Source organism: Dipodomys merriami, unplaced genomic scaffold (assembly GCF_024711535.1).
Source record: "Dipodomys merriami isolate MVZ:Mamm:240054 unplaced genomic scaffold, mDipMer1.0.p SCAF_85, whole genome shotgun sequence".
Classification (NCBI taxonomy): domain Eukaryota; kingdom Metazoa; phylum Chordata; class Mammalia; order Rodentia; family Heteromyidae; genus Dipodomys; species Dipodomys merriami.
In genome coordinates this window covers 4,852,766-4,873,712 of record NW_027206457.1, presented here as the reverse complement: position 1 = coordinate 4,873,712, position 20,947 = coordinate 4,852,766, and the positions used below count along the sequence as shown (strand labels likewise).

The 20,947-nt window shown below is 35.5% G+C and overlaps 1 protein-coding gene across 1 annotated transcript in view; it reads right to left on the bottom strand.

Annotated features, from left to right (window-relative positions):
- Itfg1 (integrin alpha FG-GAP repeat containing 1) overlaps window positions 1-20,947 on the bottom strand; it is a 209,481-nt gene that overhangs the window by 172,591 nt on the left and 15,943 nt on the right. The window contains exon 6 of the mRNA XM_070011952.1: window positions 20,450-20,544. Within this exon, the coding sequence (XP_069868053.1) occupies window positions 20,450-20,544 (95 nt within the window). The remainder of the gene's footprint in view (window positions 1-20,449; window positions 20,545-20,947) is intronic.

Here is a 20,947-nt window from a genome sequence, read left to right as displayed (position 1 = left end):
TCTAAATATGGCACAACAGAACATGTGTGCCATGATTAACATTAATTGCTATGTTTATACTCTAGCAAATTCAGCCAATATAGCTAAGCACAGATCAAAGCAATGCCTAATTCTGCTATAAGTTGGAAGTCTCATGATACTCAAGACTTACATGGTTAAAAAAAAAAAGCAAAACAACCAAACAAAAACCAATAAAAAATGACCCATCAGCGTTTCCAATTTTGTTGCTGCATTTTACTCATCTGTCAGATATCTTATTGTATTTAATGCTGGCTCTCACTAATCTCAGTTATTCTGTGTTTCATACTTCATACTTACTACACATAAATTTACAGTTAAGAATAAAAAACTTTGCCAGGCATTGGTGACTCATGCCTATAATCTGAGCTACTCAGGAGGCTAAGATCTGAAGCCCAGAGTTCAAGCCCCATGACCGACAAAAAAAAAAAAAAAAAGAAAAAGAAAGAAAGAATAAAAAACTTGAAGAGAGCAATTCAAAATATACACCCTCTCAACTGTCTCACCCCAGGATCATCCTAACCTAAGGTCCCAGTTGTCATGCTCATTAACTCACCTGTTGCAACAATGAGAAGTACAAAATGTCATGTCAAAACCAACTTTACAATGTCGGTGGGGGGGGGGGGGAGGGGGGTATAATTGGGTGGGGAGAGGGGGGAGGCTGGGAAGGGAGGTGAAGGGTAAACAAAGGAGGAGGCTGCAATGCTTGGTAAGAAATGTATGCATTATCCTGCCCATGTAATTGTAGCCCCTCTGTACAGTATGTTCTCAAATAAAATAAAATTAAATTAAAAAAAAAAGAGAAAAGAAAAAATTTAGAATCAGATCTAATCAAATCATCTTGTGGAGCTACCTAGTGCTATTTGTGAAGAAAATGTGTGTCTCTCTGTGTGTGATCATCATTACTTAATCACAAAACATCACATACTTTCAAGTTATAGCTTGCAACTCTAAAAAAAGTATTATCTACATTAACTTACTCAGACCTCTTTTTTTTTTGGGGGGGGGGGAGTCTGGTCCTGGAGCCTGAACTCTAGGCCTGGGCGATGTCCCTCAGCTCTTCAGCTCAAGGCTAGCACTCTACCACTTGAGCCACAGCGCCACTTCCGGCTTTTTCTTTCTGCTTATGTGGTGCTGAGGAATCGAACCCAGGGCCTCAGGCATGCAAGGCAAGCACTCTACCACTGAGCCACCTTCCCAGCCCCATTCAGACCTCTTTAAAGAATTGCTTTTTAAAATTTGTCACGATGCAGTAACATATAGCATAGACCATTTTCACTTAAGTTTATTTTGGGAAAGGCCACTGAAACACAAATATATACCATGTTTGAGAATTCTGACAAAAGAACCATGCCATAGGCACTATATATTTTCCTAGAGGTTAATCTTGCATTACTTTTCAAGAATTATAGTAACTTAGGTTCTTTAAAAATTCCAAATGGGAGGGAAGAAAAAAGGGAAAAGAGAAGGGACAAAAAGAAAGGTGACACTTAACTTATAATTCCTACATGCCTTAGGCTTCTTTTACTCTCTATGTTTTAATTAACTTGTATTTCTAAAAATGGATAGTAAAAGCATTCTCATGTGTAAATACCTCTATAGATAATAATTGAGATGCTTGGTGCTGAAAGGAAAATGAGATCTCTAATAATTAAAACGTGAAATTTTATTTTTATCCATTATTTCAGCTAAATTTCAGAAAATGTATTATTGGGAATGTTGATTCCCTTGGTGGGAAAGGGAAAAAATATGAATGTATGAATGGGGCAAGCTTTATTTTTAGACAGATTTATTTTTCCTCCATAATTATCAATATGAACACACATGTCTATTAAGAGAACTTTGAATCTTTTGTTCAAAATATTTTACAATGACTTATGTATTAATTCAAATTCTTCTTAATTATACCAATACAATACTCCCAAGGTCCAGAACATCTTGTGTCATTAACCTTTAACTCAGAATAATAAAGTATATTATGTAGAATTTGACTTAGTTCATTTTAAACTTGATAACTGGTAACAACTCAACAAGTTCGGTTATTTAATATAAATTCACTACACAAAGTATTAAAACAGTCACATTCTGCTCAATAATATATGTAATTGATTAACCAGTTTGAGAAGATATAAAAGATGAGTGACTACTATATTTATGTTCACTGATGGGATATCATCATTGCTTTTAATTCAGGTGAAGTGCTCAGGAAAAAAAATTATTTAAAAGTCTGTACTACAATCTCGATCCATGAAAAGGTAGCTAAGAAAGTTAAAATAGCAGTACAAATCTGGGACTGAATGTTGACTGCAATCCCTAGGTGAATGGGAATCACTGTATTAGTACGTAAATATATGAAAAAAAATTGCATCTTAGTACCAAAATACATATTTCGATTTTATATATTAAAAAGAATTTCCTAATTACATTAAATTTAGCAGTGGTACCCTTAGAATAACTAAGGGTTATTTAAGGGTATAAATACTCTTTTAAAATGGAACTTTTTATCTGGAGTTCAATTAATAATGAAAATATTTGATTTCAAAATGTCAAAGTTGAGTTTCAAATAATTACTAAAATTCTTGATTTCAATGTCAAAAAAGTTGAGTTTCAAGAATATCCATCCATTTGTACAGAAAAGTAAAGTAATATTGCCTTGTTTCTTTCATCAGCAATATGCAATCCTGGATATCAGATTAAGAACACATCTAAATTCAGAATGCAAGATGAAGAAATATCAAACCGTGCAACACTATCTGCAACTAAATGTCATATCAGTTTCTTGGTAAAAGAGAGAACCTAATGTTTTAAACATCTAATCACACAATTTACAAAACTACCCAGTTATCCAAAGGATATATTTACTTCACCTATACTTTGTAGTAGTAGAAAACATTCAACTGTCCCATTTCATTTTCTTAAGAATACTAGGGAGAGGGAGGTTGGGAAAGTTTATATTTGCCTTAGAAGAAATCTGACTCTGTAGCTACTCAGAGCAAATATATTGCTGAATACCAAAATGGAGTAAGTGCAGTTGTTAGCTATTGCCAAAATGTGTACTAATTTTTCTCCAAGGACGGAAGAAAGCAAGACTAAACTTCTGAAACACTATAAGAAGAGAATATAGTTGAGAATGATGCTTATGGAGTTGGTTTTACTAAGGAGTGATCCTCAAGCTCAGGAATGTGTAAGGTAGGGGATGGTTGTCCTTACTATACCCTGGAAACACCATGATAATAAGACAGGAGATGGGTAAGCAAAGAGAAATTAGTAACAAATATGAGAAGAAACAAAAGTTGAGATAAAGGTTGAGAACAAGTACAGTACAGAGATTGATAGGTCACCTGGCAAAGCAATTGTTCCTAACTAGGGACTATTCTATTTTTTAGGAAACATTGGGCAATGTCTAGAGACAGTTTGGTTGCTACTGGTATTTAGAAAACAGAGGCAATAGTGAGCCAGAAAATTACAGGAAAGCTTGCCTAGCGGAAACAAAAAAAGTTATGAATTAAAAAATAATGTTCATTATCAGGTATTTAGGGGGAAAAAAGAAAAAGAACAAAAACTAAAACACAACAATAAGAACTATATAGTTAGGCTAGCAAAGAAAACTAAAACAAATAAAAATAATAACAAAGACAGATACAATAACAAAAACTTATATAATACAAAGTATGTGTTTTAGATAGTTAGACATAAGTAAGTAAATACACAGCCAGCCAGTCGGCCAGCCAGCCATCTCTGCATAGTGTAGGAAACACTGTTCACATAGCCAAACAATGGAATCAGCCAAGGTGTAAAAATAATAGATGAATAAAGAATATGTGGTGTGTGTGTGTGTGTGTGTGTGTGTGTGTGTGTGTATGTGTGTGTGTATGCTTGCACTATGAAATTATACAGCTATGAAGAAAAATGAAATGTCATTTTTGTGAAAATGGATGGAGGACAGCATATTGAGACATGACAAGCTCAAAAAAAGAAGATAACATTTTTCACTTAAAAATGGGAGGTAGATCTAAAAGATAAACCTGTCCATGGACATATGCATATGGGTATATGGGTATACCCCATATGAATAATATATATATATATATATATATATATATGGTTAAAACCAGATCATGAATTTAACTAAGGCATTATTTGGCAGAAGGGGAAGGAGGAAGGAAAAAGAGTGAATAATTTTGAAATATGTCACAAGTATATATAAAAACAGCTTAAAGAATCTCAATAAAATCTGTTGATTGACAGGAGTGGGGGGATGAAGAAAGAGAAACAGTTGAGGAAAGGGTACTGGTCTCTGTTGTTTGGCTAATAGGAGGATGAAAACAATTGAATATGGTCAAGGTAGATTATACCTATGAATATAAAATAATGAAAGTTGTTGAAATTGTCTTGGGAAGTATGTAAGGAGTGAATAGGGGGTGGGGTTGATTGGAATATATTCTAAATACTCTTGGAATGTTAATTAAATCTCTTCTCTGTATAACTAATGTAAAAAGGCAAAGACTAGAGTTGGTAAATGGTAAACATTTTTATAATGCACGGTGAAACTCCCCACTACAAAGAATTATCCAACTGAAAATACCAATAGAGCAACAGTTAAAAAAAGCTCTGAAGCAGAAACATAACAAATCAAAGAAAGGATGGATAAATGGGACTGCATTCAACTGCAGAACTTCTGCAGGGCAAAGGAAATAGCTGGCAAGATCAACAGAAAGCCCATGGACTGGAAGAAGATTTTTACTAGCCATACAACAGACAAGGGCCTCATGTCTAAAATATACATACAGCTCAAGAAATTAAATTCCCCAAAAACAAACCACAAAGAAACAACCATCCCATTAAAAAGAGGGCTAACGACCTTAAGAGAGACCTCTCTGAAGAGGAAATGGGAGAGATACATGAAGAATGGCTTAACATCTCTGGCTATAAAAAAAATGCACATCAAAACAACATTGAGATTCTACCTTACACCAGTTAGAATGGACATAATTGAGAAATCTTACAACAGATGCTGGCAGGGATGTGGCCAAAGAGGAATGCTATTACACTGTTAGTAGGAGTGCTAACTTATTCAACCACTGTGGAAAGCAATGTGGAGGTATCTCAAAAGACTAAATATAGGTTTCCCCTACGACAATGAAATCCTACTCCTGGGAATTTACCCAAATGACCACAATCAAGGATATACTAAACCTACCACATTCACTGCATTATTTACTATAGCTAAGATATGGAACCAACCCAGATGCCCCTCAGTGGATCAAGAAAATGTGGAACATATACACATGGAATTCTATGCTTCAATTAGAAAGAATAACATTTCTGTGGGCTTTCTATTGATCTTACTAGCTACGTTCTTTGCCATGCAGAAGCTCTGCAGTTTCATGCAATCCCATTTGTCTAACCTTTCTTTGATTTGTTATATTTCTGGATCTTTATTAAGAAAATTTCGACCTCTGCCAAGGAACCCTAGAGTTTCTCCTATTCCTGTAATATTTTTAGGGTGTCTGCTTTGACTTCGAGGTCTTTGATTCATTTGAATCAATTTGGAGTTGATTCTGGTGCAGGATTTTTCAAGGATCTCTTTATCCTAGAAAATATACTCTAGTTTTTTAAAAAAAGTAAATGTTGCATAAATAGGCTTTACATATGACTGGAGTCTACTGACCATTTGTCATTTTACAAACACTTTTAAGCATACCCTTAATCACACTTCAATGCTTTATTGAAGTCTCATTTCCTTAATTGAATAGTAAGGCTGTGAATGAGAGACAGCTGACCAGGCACACACAGTAGGATGAAATTTAGGTTTTAAGCTAAGGTCACTTAAATTTTTTTAAACTGTGTGCACTTGAGGACTAACACAATATTATGATACACACACACACACACACACACACACACACACACACACACACACACACACACACACACACACACACACACACACACACACACACACACACCCCTCATACAATCATATCCATCATCTTTGATTCTCCCCCATGGAAAGAGATTAATATCTCCTATCTATAACCTTGATGTTACACATTAGATCTTTTAGTTTGTTCATCCTACATATCTGAGATTTTTTTGTACCTTTGACACATTTTTCCTGGTTCTGTCTGGTAACTACTGTTTTAATCTCTCTGGATATTTTACTTTTGAAATTTCACATGTAGATCAGGTTAAATATTTTTATTTTTGTCTTGCTTATTTCATTTCATATAATGCTTTCTCAGTTCATCCTCAAATGGCAGTATCTTTTTTGACCTTTGAAAAATACAGTTCTACATATGCAGTACAATTTTTCTCATCATTCATTTGTTGATATATCTTGAAATATATCGTGTGAATGATGTAATGAACTCAAGAGTGTAGATATCTTTATTTGGTGGTTATTTCACTTCTTTTTTGCCATGTGCCTATTGGAGGAAAGGCTGTAAGATACTGCAATTCAATTCCTCCCTCCCCGCTGCTTTTTAAAGTGAACCTCCATAGTGTTTTCTGTAAGGATTGCATCAATCTACATTTTTATCAATAGTGTAAAAGAATTTTTTTCTCTACTCTTGACAACACTTGTTACCTCTTGTCTCTCCATAGTAGTTATCCTAATAGGTGTAACGTGGTATCCTACAGTAGTTTTGGTTTGTTTTTCCTTAATTAGTGATGCAGAGTATCTTTTCATATACCTGTTGTCTATTTTTATGCTGTTTTTGGAAAAATGTGCATTCAGGTCATAAGAACACTTGCTATTCTATGGTTCCTTGTTAATCATTTGTATGGATTCATTATAAATTTTTATATTAACCCTTTATTGTGTATGTGTTTTACATTTTTTTCCTAACCCACAGTTTCTCTTCCTTTTGTAGTACTGCATTTGAACTTAGGGCTTCGTTATTGCTAGATAGATGCTTTAATCACATGAGCTGTTATTTCATTTTTAACAGCCTGTCACTCATACCCTTCAATTACTAAAAATAGAGAAAATGTGAAAAACAATAATTTCCCTTTTGTATTCTAGTAAAGACTAACAAAAAACAATGAAATGTTAATAAGCATGAGATAGAAAAAGAAAAACACACCTGAATTGGTACAAAAGTTATCTAAATTCTTTTGGAAAAATTGGTGGTAAACTGTACTGGTTAGATTTGGGAAACAGTCTCCAGAGCTCTGATATGAGGGACTAACCTTGTTTAATCATTCTAACCTTTTCTTTTCAATAAAGGAATCACTATTAATACCTCAAACTTCTAAGTCTACCACTTTTAAAAGTTGCTCTATATGTTTGCTAACTTTACTCAGAAGTTACTTTTGATAATGATAACTTAAAAGCCTGAATATAATCAAGGCAAATATTAAGTTCGCTTAAGTTGTAGTTGTTGTTCCTCTTCCAAAAAATAAGACATCCAACAGATCACCAAGGTAATAATGCCCAGATCTTTTCTGAAAGGTGAATGATTTATTCTGCTGGCAGGCATTCTGTTGAGAATAACCACAGTGTCAAAGTATCATTTATTCCTTTTCCACAGTACCAAATATGACATTGAAGAACCAATATTATTCCACCAGACAATGTTTCAGTGAATTCTCCAAATCATATGCATGGATTAGGCTAGATAAAACCCACAAATGAAAAAAATCTTCCACAACATGATGGGGAGTAGGAAGTCTTCCTATACTTAACTGATCCAAAAAAGTGCTCTATTCTCTTTACAGATCACAGTTTGAGAGTTAAATGTACTGTCAGAATGAATAAGAGTAAAAATATGCTATCAAGGTGCAAAAAAATTAATTGGTATCATCTATTAATAGATAATAAATTCAGTGAAAATGAGAAAAACAACTAAATGGAGCAATAATATTAAATTAACAGTTTACTTCCCTTCTTTAAGAATACTTGAAGCAAGGCATAGTGATGAATGTTTAGTCCTAGCTACAGTATTAAAGAAGTAGACAGGAGGATTGCAGTATGAAATCAGACAGATCAAAGTTACCCACTCTTTCACAAACAGGCTGGTTAGAGAGTAAGCTCATCTGCTTTTCTGCTACAACAGGACACAGCTTTCAGGAAGACATTTGGAAACAGAGACTGGACCTAGCTAGCAAACAAACCTGTAAGCACCTTGACACTGGAATTCCCAGAACTGAGAAATGGGATTTGTTTCTTTATCAACTACCCAGTCTCTCATATAGTTTTACATAATCAAAAAGTATCTTTCTGTGCTAGCTAACATTTATATTTCATTCATATGCTAAAAAACAAACACCCCCCCAAGTTTTGTATAATGGTTCATACCTGTATACCCAACTAGTAGGTGGGCAAAAATAGAGGTGTTTTAGTTTGCAAAAATGTGACAGCCTATCTTAAAAGACAGTAAAAGCAAAATAAGAATGGATGTGTATACTTGTGTAGCAAGTGCAAGGTCCTGAGTTCAAGCCCCAGTACCAAAACCCACTTGTAAAGCTTGACATGTTGATCTACACCTGTAATACTTTAGAAGATGGAGGCAGGATAATTATACATTAAAGGAAAAGCCTAGGCTACACAGTAAGATCATTTCTCAACCTTATACTCATCTATCGCCCCAATAAAAGGACACCTGAAGAGCAAGACATTTAGAGATAGCAGTTTCCATAATCTGTTTTCAGCTATAATAAACTCTCCCTTCCATTTCATGCAGTATTTATTTATAAGGTACATTTAAAAATATACCATACTTGGCCTCATAGTTCCCTGTAACAAGTGAAGATTTTTGTTTTACCTCATGTGATAATTAAACTTTTGTCTAACTGGGAAATCAGTCAACTTTTTCAGGGACTGAAGCATAATAACATGCCTTGGGCCTCTAGATAGTAATTAAGTAATCTCTGTCAGTAGGTTCATATATTCCTTTAAGTATGCTTTTATTGTCAAAAACAAAAACTGAATGTTTTTCTCATCCTATATGTTCATGAAGCAGGACAGAATTAAATGATGGCTAATCTTTATTATATACTTGCCTAGCAATACTCTTAATATTTTGCCAGTGTTCTTTTCAACCTCCTTTCTCTCTCTTTCTTTCTCTCCCTCACCCTTCTGGTCTACCCCCCACACCTCTTGTTTCTTGGTAGTACTTGGGTTTCAATTCAGGGCCTTCTACTTGCTAGAGCCACATAGAGCCACATTCCCAGATGTTAAGTATTCTCTCACTTGATTCCTTATAACATTTGAATCCTTATTGACAGCCTTATTTTCACAGATGAAATGCTTGGAGCTGAGGCCATACTTGTATTCATTTGGTTAGTAATACAACTAAGGCTGGAATCCAGATCCATTCAACTTGGAGCTTATATTCTTAATCTTATGGCTTTACTCTCTTCCTCTCTCCTCTCTCTCCCTGCCTCTTCCCTATTTATTTTTTCCTTTCTCATCCCTCCTCTCTCTTACTCTTACTTTTCTCATCATGTCTGTCTGTCTGTCTGTCTGTCTGTCTGTCTGTCTGTCTCTCTCTCTCTCTCTCTCTCCCTCTCTCTCTCTCTCTCTATATATATATATATCACTAGGCTCTGCACTATATCATGAACTGTAGTTATAGCTAAATGGTGAATAGCTAAATGGCAGAGTCATTTTCTCGAGGAGCAGACATTGTAATTGTACTAGGGCACAAATACAAGAACTTAAGCAAGTATAAGCAGGGAACTGGCCATTACATTAGGAATAAAGTAGTCTTTCCAGAATACAGGTTCCAGTTCAGACCTAAGCACATGTAAAAGGCAGGTGAAAGCACGCAGGGGAGCCAAGTGTTTAGGGTAGGTAGAGGAAATAGCATGTAAGGTTTGTCTGTCAATAGCACAGAGAAGAGATGGGAGTAGAGAGGGTTATAGCTGGAGAACTAGCCAGGCAGAGAATAAACCAAGAAGTGCTTTGTGTATCATGAAAAGGAACATGGACTTCTCTTTGCTGTTTAAAGGGGTATTACACAGAGACTTCAAGCAAGGGTGTAATAAGATCAGATTTGCAATTCAGAGGTTAGGATACTACCTCCAGATTGGACTAGAGAAAAAGATGAATCCTAAGACCAGTTAGGAGATGATAAAGTAAAAAAGATGTATTTGGTGTATATATATATATATATATATATATATATATATGTATATATGTGTTGTGTATATATATAGAGAGAGTATATATATATATATATAGAGAGAGAGAGAGAGAGAGAGAGAGAGAAAGAGAGAGAGACATACAGAGAGAGAGACACAGAGAGAGAGAGAGACAGAGGGGTAGTTGCAATGGAATCCACAGTGATGGTTTCAAAATTGTTTTAGGAGATGACATTCCTAAAGATCTGAACTGATTAGACATGGTGAGCCAGACAAAAGGGGATAAAGAATAATAGTAGAAAAAAATGATTATTAATACCACTCAGATAGGAAACAAAGGAAGAAGAGGCTTGGAGGGAAAATAACATGACTTATTTTGAATGTGAACTAGAAATGACTGTGACTTTCAAGAACAGTAAAATCCATCTGAAGATAGGTCATGTAAATTCAGGAGTTGGTGGTGTAATATTGTAACTAATGTGAGTATCAACAGAATGTTTAGGATAAAAGATGAAGAGGGCTAAGTAGAAAGTCCTGAGGTTTACTCGTAGAAGAGAAAAGGAGCTCACAGAAGATCCTGAAAAGAAAAAGAACCAGGTTTTGCAGTGGTCAAATAAATCAAGTATTATGAGGACACACACACACACACACACACACACACACACACACACACACACACACACACACACACACACACACGCACGCACGCACGCATGCACGCACGCATGCACGCACGTGCTAAGAGGTTAAAGAAGAACCAGGACAGAAAGTTGGGATCATGAGTTTTGTGTGCTAAGGATTAGCTCTGTTCATAGGATTGGGTGCCTAAAAAGAGATGAAGGTGATAGAAGTATTGAACTATAGTTAAATGGAACAGTTAAAGATTAAATTATTTGGGAAAATGATCTATAGAAAGCATTGCAATTAGCTCCATTAAACAAAATGTTAAGTAACACACAGCTACTTTAAAGCTAATTCTTGTAATTTTTTCATGTAATACCTTACGTATATGTTTCTTCATGACTTGGAAGATACTTCACAGTAGCATAGTTACTTATTTCCCCCCCCCCCCCCAAGGGCTTCAGCAAACTCCACAAAGGTAAGGATAGTCAATTTTCTTCACAAAGGCACATGATAACGATTTAGTTTGTTCAATGTTTTCATGGTCATGGCCTTACATTGAGGTCTTTGATCCATTTTGAATTGATTCTGGTGTGAGATTCTACCTCACTCAACTTAGAATGGCCATTATTAAGTGTGGATGTGGCCAAAAGGAAATTCTATTACACTGTTGGAAGGGATGTACACTTGTTCAACCATTCATGAAAGCAGTATGGAGGTTCCTGAAAAGACTAAACATAGGGCAATTCCACTCCTGGGCATTTATTAACAAACCACAAATAAGGCCACACTAAAGCTACCAGCATAACTATGTTCATTGGAGCATTGTTTATCATAGCCAAAATATAGAATCAACCTAGATGTTCTTCAGTGGACTAATGGATCAAGAAAATATGGTATGTATATGCAATGGACTTCTGTTCATCCATCAGAAAGAATGATATTGTACCATTGGTAAAGAAATAGACAGAAAAAGTTTTATTGAGCCAAGTAAGCTAGACCCAGAGAAACATAGGTTGCATGTTTTCCCTCAGTTGTGGTAGGCAGAATGTGCCTATAAATCTATAAGTAAACACACTGGATGTTAACACATTGGGACATGATAAATTATACAGGTCTCTAGGCATTCATACAGAGTGAGACCAAAGGAGGATATTTTTAGGAGAGGAATACAAAGGCACAATAGCTATGTGCATCTGATCATCTGTTGAAATGAACTCCAGGAAATGGAAACAAGAGGCTTACTTCTTTGTTGTTTTTATTTTCTTTCCTTTTGTCTTGTTTATCTGTCTTTGGTAGGGTAAGCGGGTAGACACAGAAATGGTGGGACAATGGGTGAACAAATGCAGCAGTGATACTCACTAGACACCATGTTGAAAATGAACTATACAACTTGTGGGTAGGGACAGGAGGGAAAAACAGAGAAAGCAAGGAAGGGGTGACATTGTTCAAAAAGAAATGTGTTCTTTATCTGACACAATAAAAATAAAAATGTATTAAAAAACATGGTGTCTATGTTTCTTTGGGTATGGCTTACTTAATATGATTTTTTCCAAGTCTTTCCATTTCCTTACGAATGGGTGATGTCATTCTTTCTGATGGAAGCACAGAATTTCATTGTGTAATATGTATACCACATTTTCTTGATCCATTCAATTACTGAGGAGCATCTGAGTGGGTTCCATATCTTAGCTATGGTATGCTGCAATGAACATAGCTGTGCTGGTAGCTTTAGTGTGGCCTTGTTTGTGTTCTTTTGGGTAAATGCCCAGCCATGGGATTGATGGATTATAGGGGCATTCTATGCTTATTCTTTTGAAGAACCTACATACTGGTTTCCAGAGTGGTTGAACCAGTTTACATGTCCACTAACAGTGTAGCAGCATCCCTTTTGGCCACATTATGCTGGCATCTACTGTTATTTGTTTTCTTGATAATGGGCATTCTAACTGGGGAGAGGTAGAATCTGAATGTAGTTTTGATTTGCATTTCTTTTATGGCCAGAGATGTTGAACATTCTTTCATATGTCTATTGGCTATTCTTAGTTCCTCTCTAGAGAAGTCTCTAATTCTTTAGCCCAGTTATTAACGGATGGTTGCTTCTTTGAGGATTTGTTATGGGGGGTTTAATTTTTTGAGCTCTGGGTATATTTTGATGTGAGGCTCTTGTCTGTTACATAGCTAGCAAAGATCTTCTCACAATCTGTGGGCTTTCTACTTATCTTGCTAGTTATGTCCTTTGCCATGCTAAGGTTCTGCCATTTAATGCAATATCCACCATTTCTTTGATTTGTTGTGATTATGGATCATAATTTAGGAAGTTTCAGTGTGTGCCAAGGAGCCCTAGTATATCCCCTATCTTTTCCTGTACTATTTGCAGGGTATCTGCTCTTACCTCAAGTCTTTGCCCCATTTGGAGTTGATTCTGGTGCAGGGTGCTATATAAGGATCTAACTTCAGTTTTCTACATGTATATAGCCAATTCTGTCAGGACCATTTGCTGAAGAGGCTTTCTTCCATCTGATAATTTTGGCTCCCTTATCAAAGATTAGGTGGCCATAAGTCTGTGGGATCATGTCTGGGTCTTCTATTCCATTAGTCCTCAGGCCTATTCACATACTAGTACCAAGCTGTTTTTCTAACTATAGCTTTATAATAGAGTTTGAAGTTTGGTATTGATATTCCTCCAGCACTGTTTTTCCTGCTAAGGACTGTTTTTGCTATTCGTGGTATTCTATTATTCTATATGAATTTTTGGATTCTATCTTCTACTACATTAAAGAATGTTGTTGGGATATTGATGGGTATTACACTGAATTTGTAGATAGCTTTGGGCAGTGTTGACATTTTCAAGATATTACTCCTCCAATCTAGGAGCACTTAAGGAAGGTTTTCCACTTCCTGAAATCTGCTTAAATTTCCTTTTTTTGGTTTTTAAAGTTTTATCATAGAAGTCCTTCACTTCTTGGTTAATTCCTAGGTATTTTATTTTAGGGAGGGGGAGGAGCTATTATAGTTGCTTTTCTGATTTCAACCTCTTTTGAAAGCTACTGATTTTTATGGATTAATTTTATACCCTGCTATTTTGCCAAAGTTTCGGATCAACTTGGGAGACGAGTCTATGGGGTTCTTTAAATACAGGATCATGTCAGTTGCAAAGAAAGAGAATTTTACTTCTTTCCCTATTTGGATCCCCTTTATGTTTGTCTCTTGCCTTACTGCTTTGGCTAGGAATTCCAATACAATAGTGAAAAGAAGTGGAGGGAAAGGACATCCTTGTCTCATTCCTGATTTTAGAGGAAATGGTTGTAACTTTTCAACATTAAGTAAAATGCGAGCTGTAGGTTTGTCACATAGAGCAAAGAAACATAGGCTCCAGGGTTTCCCTCATTTGTAATAATTAGTATATGTCTACGATAGTCGTAGCAGAGAACCACAAAAGCTCAAGAGCTATATACATATGACCATAATTAAAAGATGCTAATCAAGATGATCTCCAAAATATGCAAAGAAGTTTGTTTTCTTTTTTGTTGTTGTTTTTAACGTACTGTATGAAGTTATTTCTTTTTGTTTTTCCTTCTTTGCTTTATCCCCTGTTGTCACTGTTTACGATTTTGGTACCCTGTGTCTTACATATACATTTATCAGATTTGGGGAAGGGGAATAACAAAATGGTGAGACAAAGGATAAAGGGTGAACCAATGCAACAGCAATACTCACAAGGCACTACATTGGAAATTGAACTTTACATCTTGGGTGTGGCAGGAGTCAGGGGGGAAGGGAAAGTGGGAGAAAAACGAGAGAGGGGGGTAACAATGTTTGATAAGAAATGTACTTATTGCCTTACTTATGTAACTGTAACCCCCTTGTACAACACCTTTACACTAAAGCTCTGAGCCTTTAATACTAGCTACTTAGAAGGCAAAGGTTAGGGGGAATCATAGTTGAAAGTCCAGACATAAAAGTTCCTGTTATGCCACCTACAGAGGAAACACAAAGAGCTGCACTGCAACCCAGATTGGCCTATATCATCTTCTTCTTCTTCTTTTTTTTTTTTGTCAGTCGTGGGGCTTGAACTCTGTCTGGGCTTGGGTGCTGTCCCTGCGCTTTTCAGCTAAGGCGAGCACTTTACCGCTTGAGCCACAGCACCACTTCCGGTTTTCCAGTAGTTTATTGGAGATAAGAGTCTCATGGACTTTCCTGCCCGGGCTGGCTTTGAACCGTGATCCTTAGATCTCAGCCTCCTGAGGATTACAGGTGTGAGCAACTGGCGCCCTGCGAGGCCTGTATGTTCTATATTTGAGATACAGTCTCAAATATAACCAATGTAGGAGAAGTGGTTCAAGTGGTATTGCACTTGTTTGGAAAGTTCATGGTCCTGATTTCAATCTTCAGTACTATCAAAGTACAAATAACATCCCCCCCCCCCCGCAAAAAAAAAAAAAAAAAAAAAAAAACACCAACAAAAAATAGCAGGCAAGGCTATATTTAGGTTGAGAGGCTATAGAAAAATAACCACTAACTGGATACATAAACTTTGAATGCATTCTCAAGAGGAAAAAAAAAGCCATTATAAATGATAACTTTTAGGATAAATGGGAGCATGTTATTAGATGGTATTAAAAAATTACATTTAGGGGCTGGGAAGTTGGCTCAGTGGTAGAGCGCTTGCCTTGCATGCCTGAGGCCCTGGGTTCGATTCCTCAGCAGCACATAAGCAAAAATAAAAAAGCCAGAGGTGGTGCTGTGGCTCAAGTGGTAGAGGGCTAGCCTTGAGCTGAAGAACTGAGGGACAGAGCCCAGGCCAGAGTTCAGGCCCCACGACTGAACCCCCCCCCAAAAAAAAATTACATTTAGATGTAATACTGGTATTATGGTTGCATAAGAGTACATGCTTATTATTTAGAAATGCATGTTCAGGTGTTTACAGTTAAGGTGTCAGGATACCCCAATCCAACTGGCAACATTTCACAGTGAAAAAAAAAAACAGATTTTGATCTCCTCCTTTCCATGTTCTCTTCTCTCTGATAGAGGTTTTACATTTCTGTATAGTGCTTACAATATTTGTTATCATAAAGACTATGACAGTTGTGTAAAATGTACAGTAAACTGAACATATGGAGCCAAAATATCTTTTAACTTTCATGACATAACTTTGGGGAAGGTACTAATATCTGTAATTTGACTAAATATATATGTATACACACACATATATGTACACACACATACATATGTATACACACTAGTGTAATAGATAAGCATATTACATAAAGCTGTTGTGAGGAACAAGTGAATGTATACAAAAAACTAACAACAGGGTCAAGCTTATGTAACTATTCCAATTGGTATTATCACTTACTCCCAACAATACTTTAGATAAAGATTAAAACATAGTAACAAATTCAATGTTTTGTTAGACATTTTTGGGATAGACATTCTTTAGGCCTTCAGTTCTCACATCCCTCAGTTCTCATATCTATGAAATAAGAATGAACAGAGTGGTATTTCTGTTTCTCTACAAGGTGTTTCATAATAAATGTGTGAATATTAAGTTATAGCGATGAAACATCTATTGCTCTGTTTCCCAGTGTTCCATTCTTATCAGAGAACATAAGTGATAATATCAGAAACAAATGCAGTTCTTAGAAAACAGGTCTGTTTATCTTTGCTGATAAAGATCAGCTATTATTTAGACTAGAATTCGAATTACTTCAAACTGAATCTATATAAAAGTGATTTATAAGAGAACCTTATGATATTTTAATTTGTATTTTTAGAAAAATGAACACAAGTCTTTAAAAAAAATCTCTTTCCTACGTATCTGGTTAGATAAGATTTTTCAGAGACTTTTACAAAATTTGTAAACTTTGTATTGTCTTCCTGAGAAGTGTCTTCTGAAATTTCTGAAAGACACTTCAATTATATAGATTTCATCTTATCCAACCATGCACTGATTTTATCAAGAACTTTCTTCATTAGCTATTAAATCTTTAGCTGAAAGACATGTACCAACTGGGGATAATTTGAGCATGTAAATATAAACTAGCCGATGTTATGGTCAGTTTATGGTCTTCATGGTGGTTTGAAGCCAACCTAGGTCGAAGTCTGTGACATTCTAATCCCCAATTAATCACCAAAAGCCAGAAGTAGAGCCATGGTTCAAGTAAAAAAGCTAATAAACAATGTTTAAGTGTTCTAATAAATTTCACATGTAAATGCGACCTTTCCTTTTATTTATGGTAAGCCTAATTGGGAGATTGGATTGGGAGGATCTCTGTCTGAGGCTAGCCTTGGGCTTTCCATTTTTGCCTAGGCTGGTATCACACCACAATCCTGCACATGACTGTGTGTAGCTAGAATCAGAGATGCTTCTTCCTATCCTCTCCTCATCCCCTAGCTTGCTGATTGAGATGCAGTCTTGTTAACTTTTTGCCTAGGCTGGCCACAAACCAATCTCTAACTCCAGAGTTACTTAGGTTTTCAGATGTCTAATGTTAAAAGCAATTAAGTTTCTAAATTTCCTAAGACAAGCTTTTCCTTAAAAAGCATTGGCAAATGATGGAGAAAAGGAGTAGAGAAGGAAATGGGGAAAAAGAGAGGAGAGAGAGAGAGAGAGAGAGAGAGAGAGAGAGAGAGAGAGAGAGAGAGAGAGAGAGAGACAGACAGACAGACAGACAGACAGACAGACAGACAGACAGACAGAGACAGACAGAGACAGAGAGAGACAGAGAGAGACAGAGAGAGACAGAGAGACAGAGGTGGTGTTTCATATGATTAGGTATATTTGGTAAGCTACACTAAAAATAACACGTGTTTTTGCCTCTTAAAACCTCTAAATATACACCAAAAAGCTAACAATGCATTATTATAGAAAATTTATGGGAAACAGACTGGTTTTAGTTTACATCAATAACATCCAGAGTATGTTTGGATTCTGAATTTTTCTGACCTTTACAAATTCTATCCTTTTAAAATTAAAACAAACAAACAAACAAACCCTAAAACTATGTTAGGTTTTGAACCGAGGGCTTTCTGCTTGCTATACAGGTGCTTTACCATTTTGAGCCATGTCTAAGGACACTCTTTTGCTTAGTTATTTTTCAGATAGAGTCATGTTTTTTTTTTTTTTTTTTTTTTTTTTTTTTGGGCTGGCCATGAACCTGGATCCTCTTACCTATGCTTCCTATATAGCTGAGATTGTGGAAGAACATTACCATGCTAAATTCCTTAAGTTAGATAGAGTCTTGCTAACTTTTTGCCTGGGTTGAACTCAAACTATGATTCTCGTGATCTTTACCTCTGAAATAGCTGGGATTACAGATATAAGCTACCAAGCTCAGCTGCAAATTGTATCTTAATGACAAATGCACTAGCAAATTCACAATCCAATCCAGAGCTAATAAGAGGTTTAAATTACATAATCTTATTTGTGCTGTTTCTCAAATAAAAATTAAGCATTTCATCAAGGAATACTTTACAACGAAGTCTTATTACATTTAACAGCCACCAGACTTGCTTTACTTATTTACGATTAGTTTATTAAACCAGATGTTATTGCATAATCAGATCAGAAGTCTTTGAAACTGGTTTAAAAATGGTAGGAATAGTGAGAAAAGAAACAACTTTTTTATCTAGCCAGTTTCAAACCTCAATGAACCTCTTGTTGACTAAAGAGATGATGACCTTTTTTAAAAAAATAGAAAATTTCAACTAATAACATACACAGAAAGGTGGAAGATTTAGTGTGACACATTTTAGAAATGAAGGGCCTGACAATGGCCACCAAAGCTGCTAAAACTACTTGTGGACAGTGAATGATCCAAAGTAAGGAAAACTGTTGATCTACCTACCCATCAATACAACATAAAGACAGAGAAAGAGAAAGTTACATTTCCTGTGTTCCTAATAAGGTAAAACAGACAGAATACCTAGATGTACACTTGCCTCACATCTTGTTGGTCCTAGTGTCTTTAAATTATTTTATAATATACATGCCATTTAACATATATAATAACATATATATTTACTAATATTTATACCATTTACTAATTATTTATATACCATTTACTAATGAAAACTCATAATGTAAAGGGAACAAAACATTAGATAGCATACTATGAATTTATAAAAATGAGAATTCAAATTTGGAAATAGTAACAAAAACTAAAGATGTATTTATATTCAATACTTTTCCATGTTTCCAATATTACTGACTCTTTATTATATGTTATAATATATTCATTTAACAATTTTATCCTAAAACATTAAGTTACTTAGCAAATAAACATTAAGAGTAAACAAGAATTCATAAATGAGACTGCATCAAATGAAAAAGCTTCTGCACATCAAAGGAAACAATTAGGTTGATGAAATAGCCTATAGAATAAGAGACAATCTTGGGAAGCTATTCATCTAATAAGTGATTAATATTCAGAATACAGAAACAACATGGAAAAGTAAACACTAATGGAATTAATTACCTAATTAATAAATGGGTAAATCACATAGTTTCCAAAGAAGAAATACATAGGGCCAATGAATACATGAAGAAATGTTCAACATTATTAGCCATAAAAAATGAAATTGAAACAACACTGATAGTTTATCTCATTACAAATCAAAATATTTATCATCATAAAAGTAAGCAACAAATATTGGTGAGGATGTGAGGATAAAGTGACCCTTTTCCATTGCTGATGAAAATATAAATTAGTGCAGCCATTATGAAAATCAGTAAAACTAAGCATACGAAAATCATATATATATATGCATATATACATATGCATATATATATATAGTTCTACTACCCCAGCCCAAGACATATCTAAAGGAACATAAGTCAGAATAATTAACAATAGCAGTTATGGAATCAGCCTAGGTGCCCGTCAACTGATAAATGAATAAGGAAAATATGGCATATATACACTATGGAGTATTAGCCATAATAAGAATGAAAATAATGTTACTTGCAGAAAAGTGGATGGCATTAGAGATCATTATGTTACCTCAAATAAGCCAGACTCAAAACCAAATATATCTGCTAAAATAATATGTACTCTCATATACAGAATCTAGATCCACAAATACAAACAAGTAGCCAGGCACTGGTGGCTCACATCTGTGATCCTAGCTACTCAGGAGAATGAGATTTGAGGATAGTGGTTTGAAGCCAGCCTGGGCAGAGAAGTGCCCATGACACTCTTATCTCCAATTACACACTCAAAAACTGGAATTGGCACTGTGGCTCAAGTGGTAGAGTGAGCACAAAGAGGCTCAGGGACAGTGCCCAGGTCTTGAGTTCAAGCCCCACAACATACAAACAAACAAGCAATACACTACTTAGGAGGAAGACATATGGTGGGGGAAGGGCCAATAGATTTTGATCAGGATGGTGTATTATATAAATATGTGAAAAGTTAATGAAATTCATAAATTTGTAGGACATTTTTTGTTTTTGGTTGTGGGGCTGAACTCTGGGCCTGGGCACTGTCCTTCAGCTCTTCAGTTCAAGGGTTGCACCCTACTTGAGCCACAGTGCTACTTCCGGCTTTTTTATGTTTATGTGGTGCTGAGGAATCGAATCCAGGGCCTCATGCATGCAAGGCAAGCACTCTACCACTGAGCCAACCTCCTAGCCCCATGTATGACATAACTTTAAAGTCAATAAAATCCAATAATTCTTAGGCAGATCAACCAAATATTTCACATATGTGCAACTCACCTGCTGTAAAATCTTCATTCAGATCAATAAATGCATGAGAATGTGGAATTCGCATTTTACTTTTAGTGGTCAATGCAGGATGCCATGATAAATTTCTAAAATACCAAAAAATTGTTTGGGTAAATATAAAACAAGTTTTCTTACAAAATACGAAAACATCTGCATATAAAATATTTAAATATTTGTCCTAATTTTAAAGATACATTACATAAACCATAAAATTCCATTTTATTTTATGGAATTCAGTGGGTTTTTATACATTCACAGGGTATATCCATCATCACTATCAAAGTCCAAAACATGCTCATCACCTCAAAAAGGGAACCCATAGTCATTAATCAGAACTCATTCTCTTCCTTTTAGCCATTAGTAAGCTGCTATTTCTACAGTTTCCTAATGAGGACACTTCATCTAAATGGAATCATACAACATGTGGCATTTTTTGTCTGACACCTCTCATTTAGAAATGTTTTCAAGTTACCCATGTCAGCATGTATC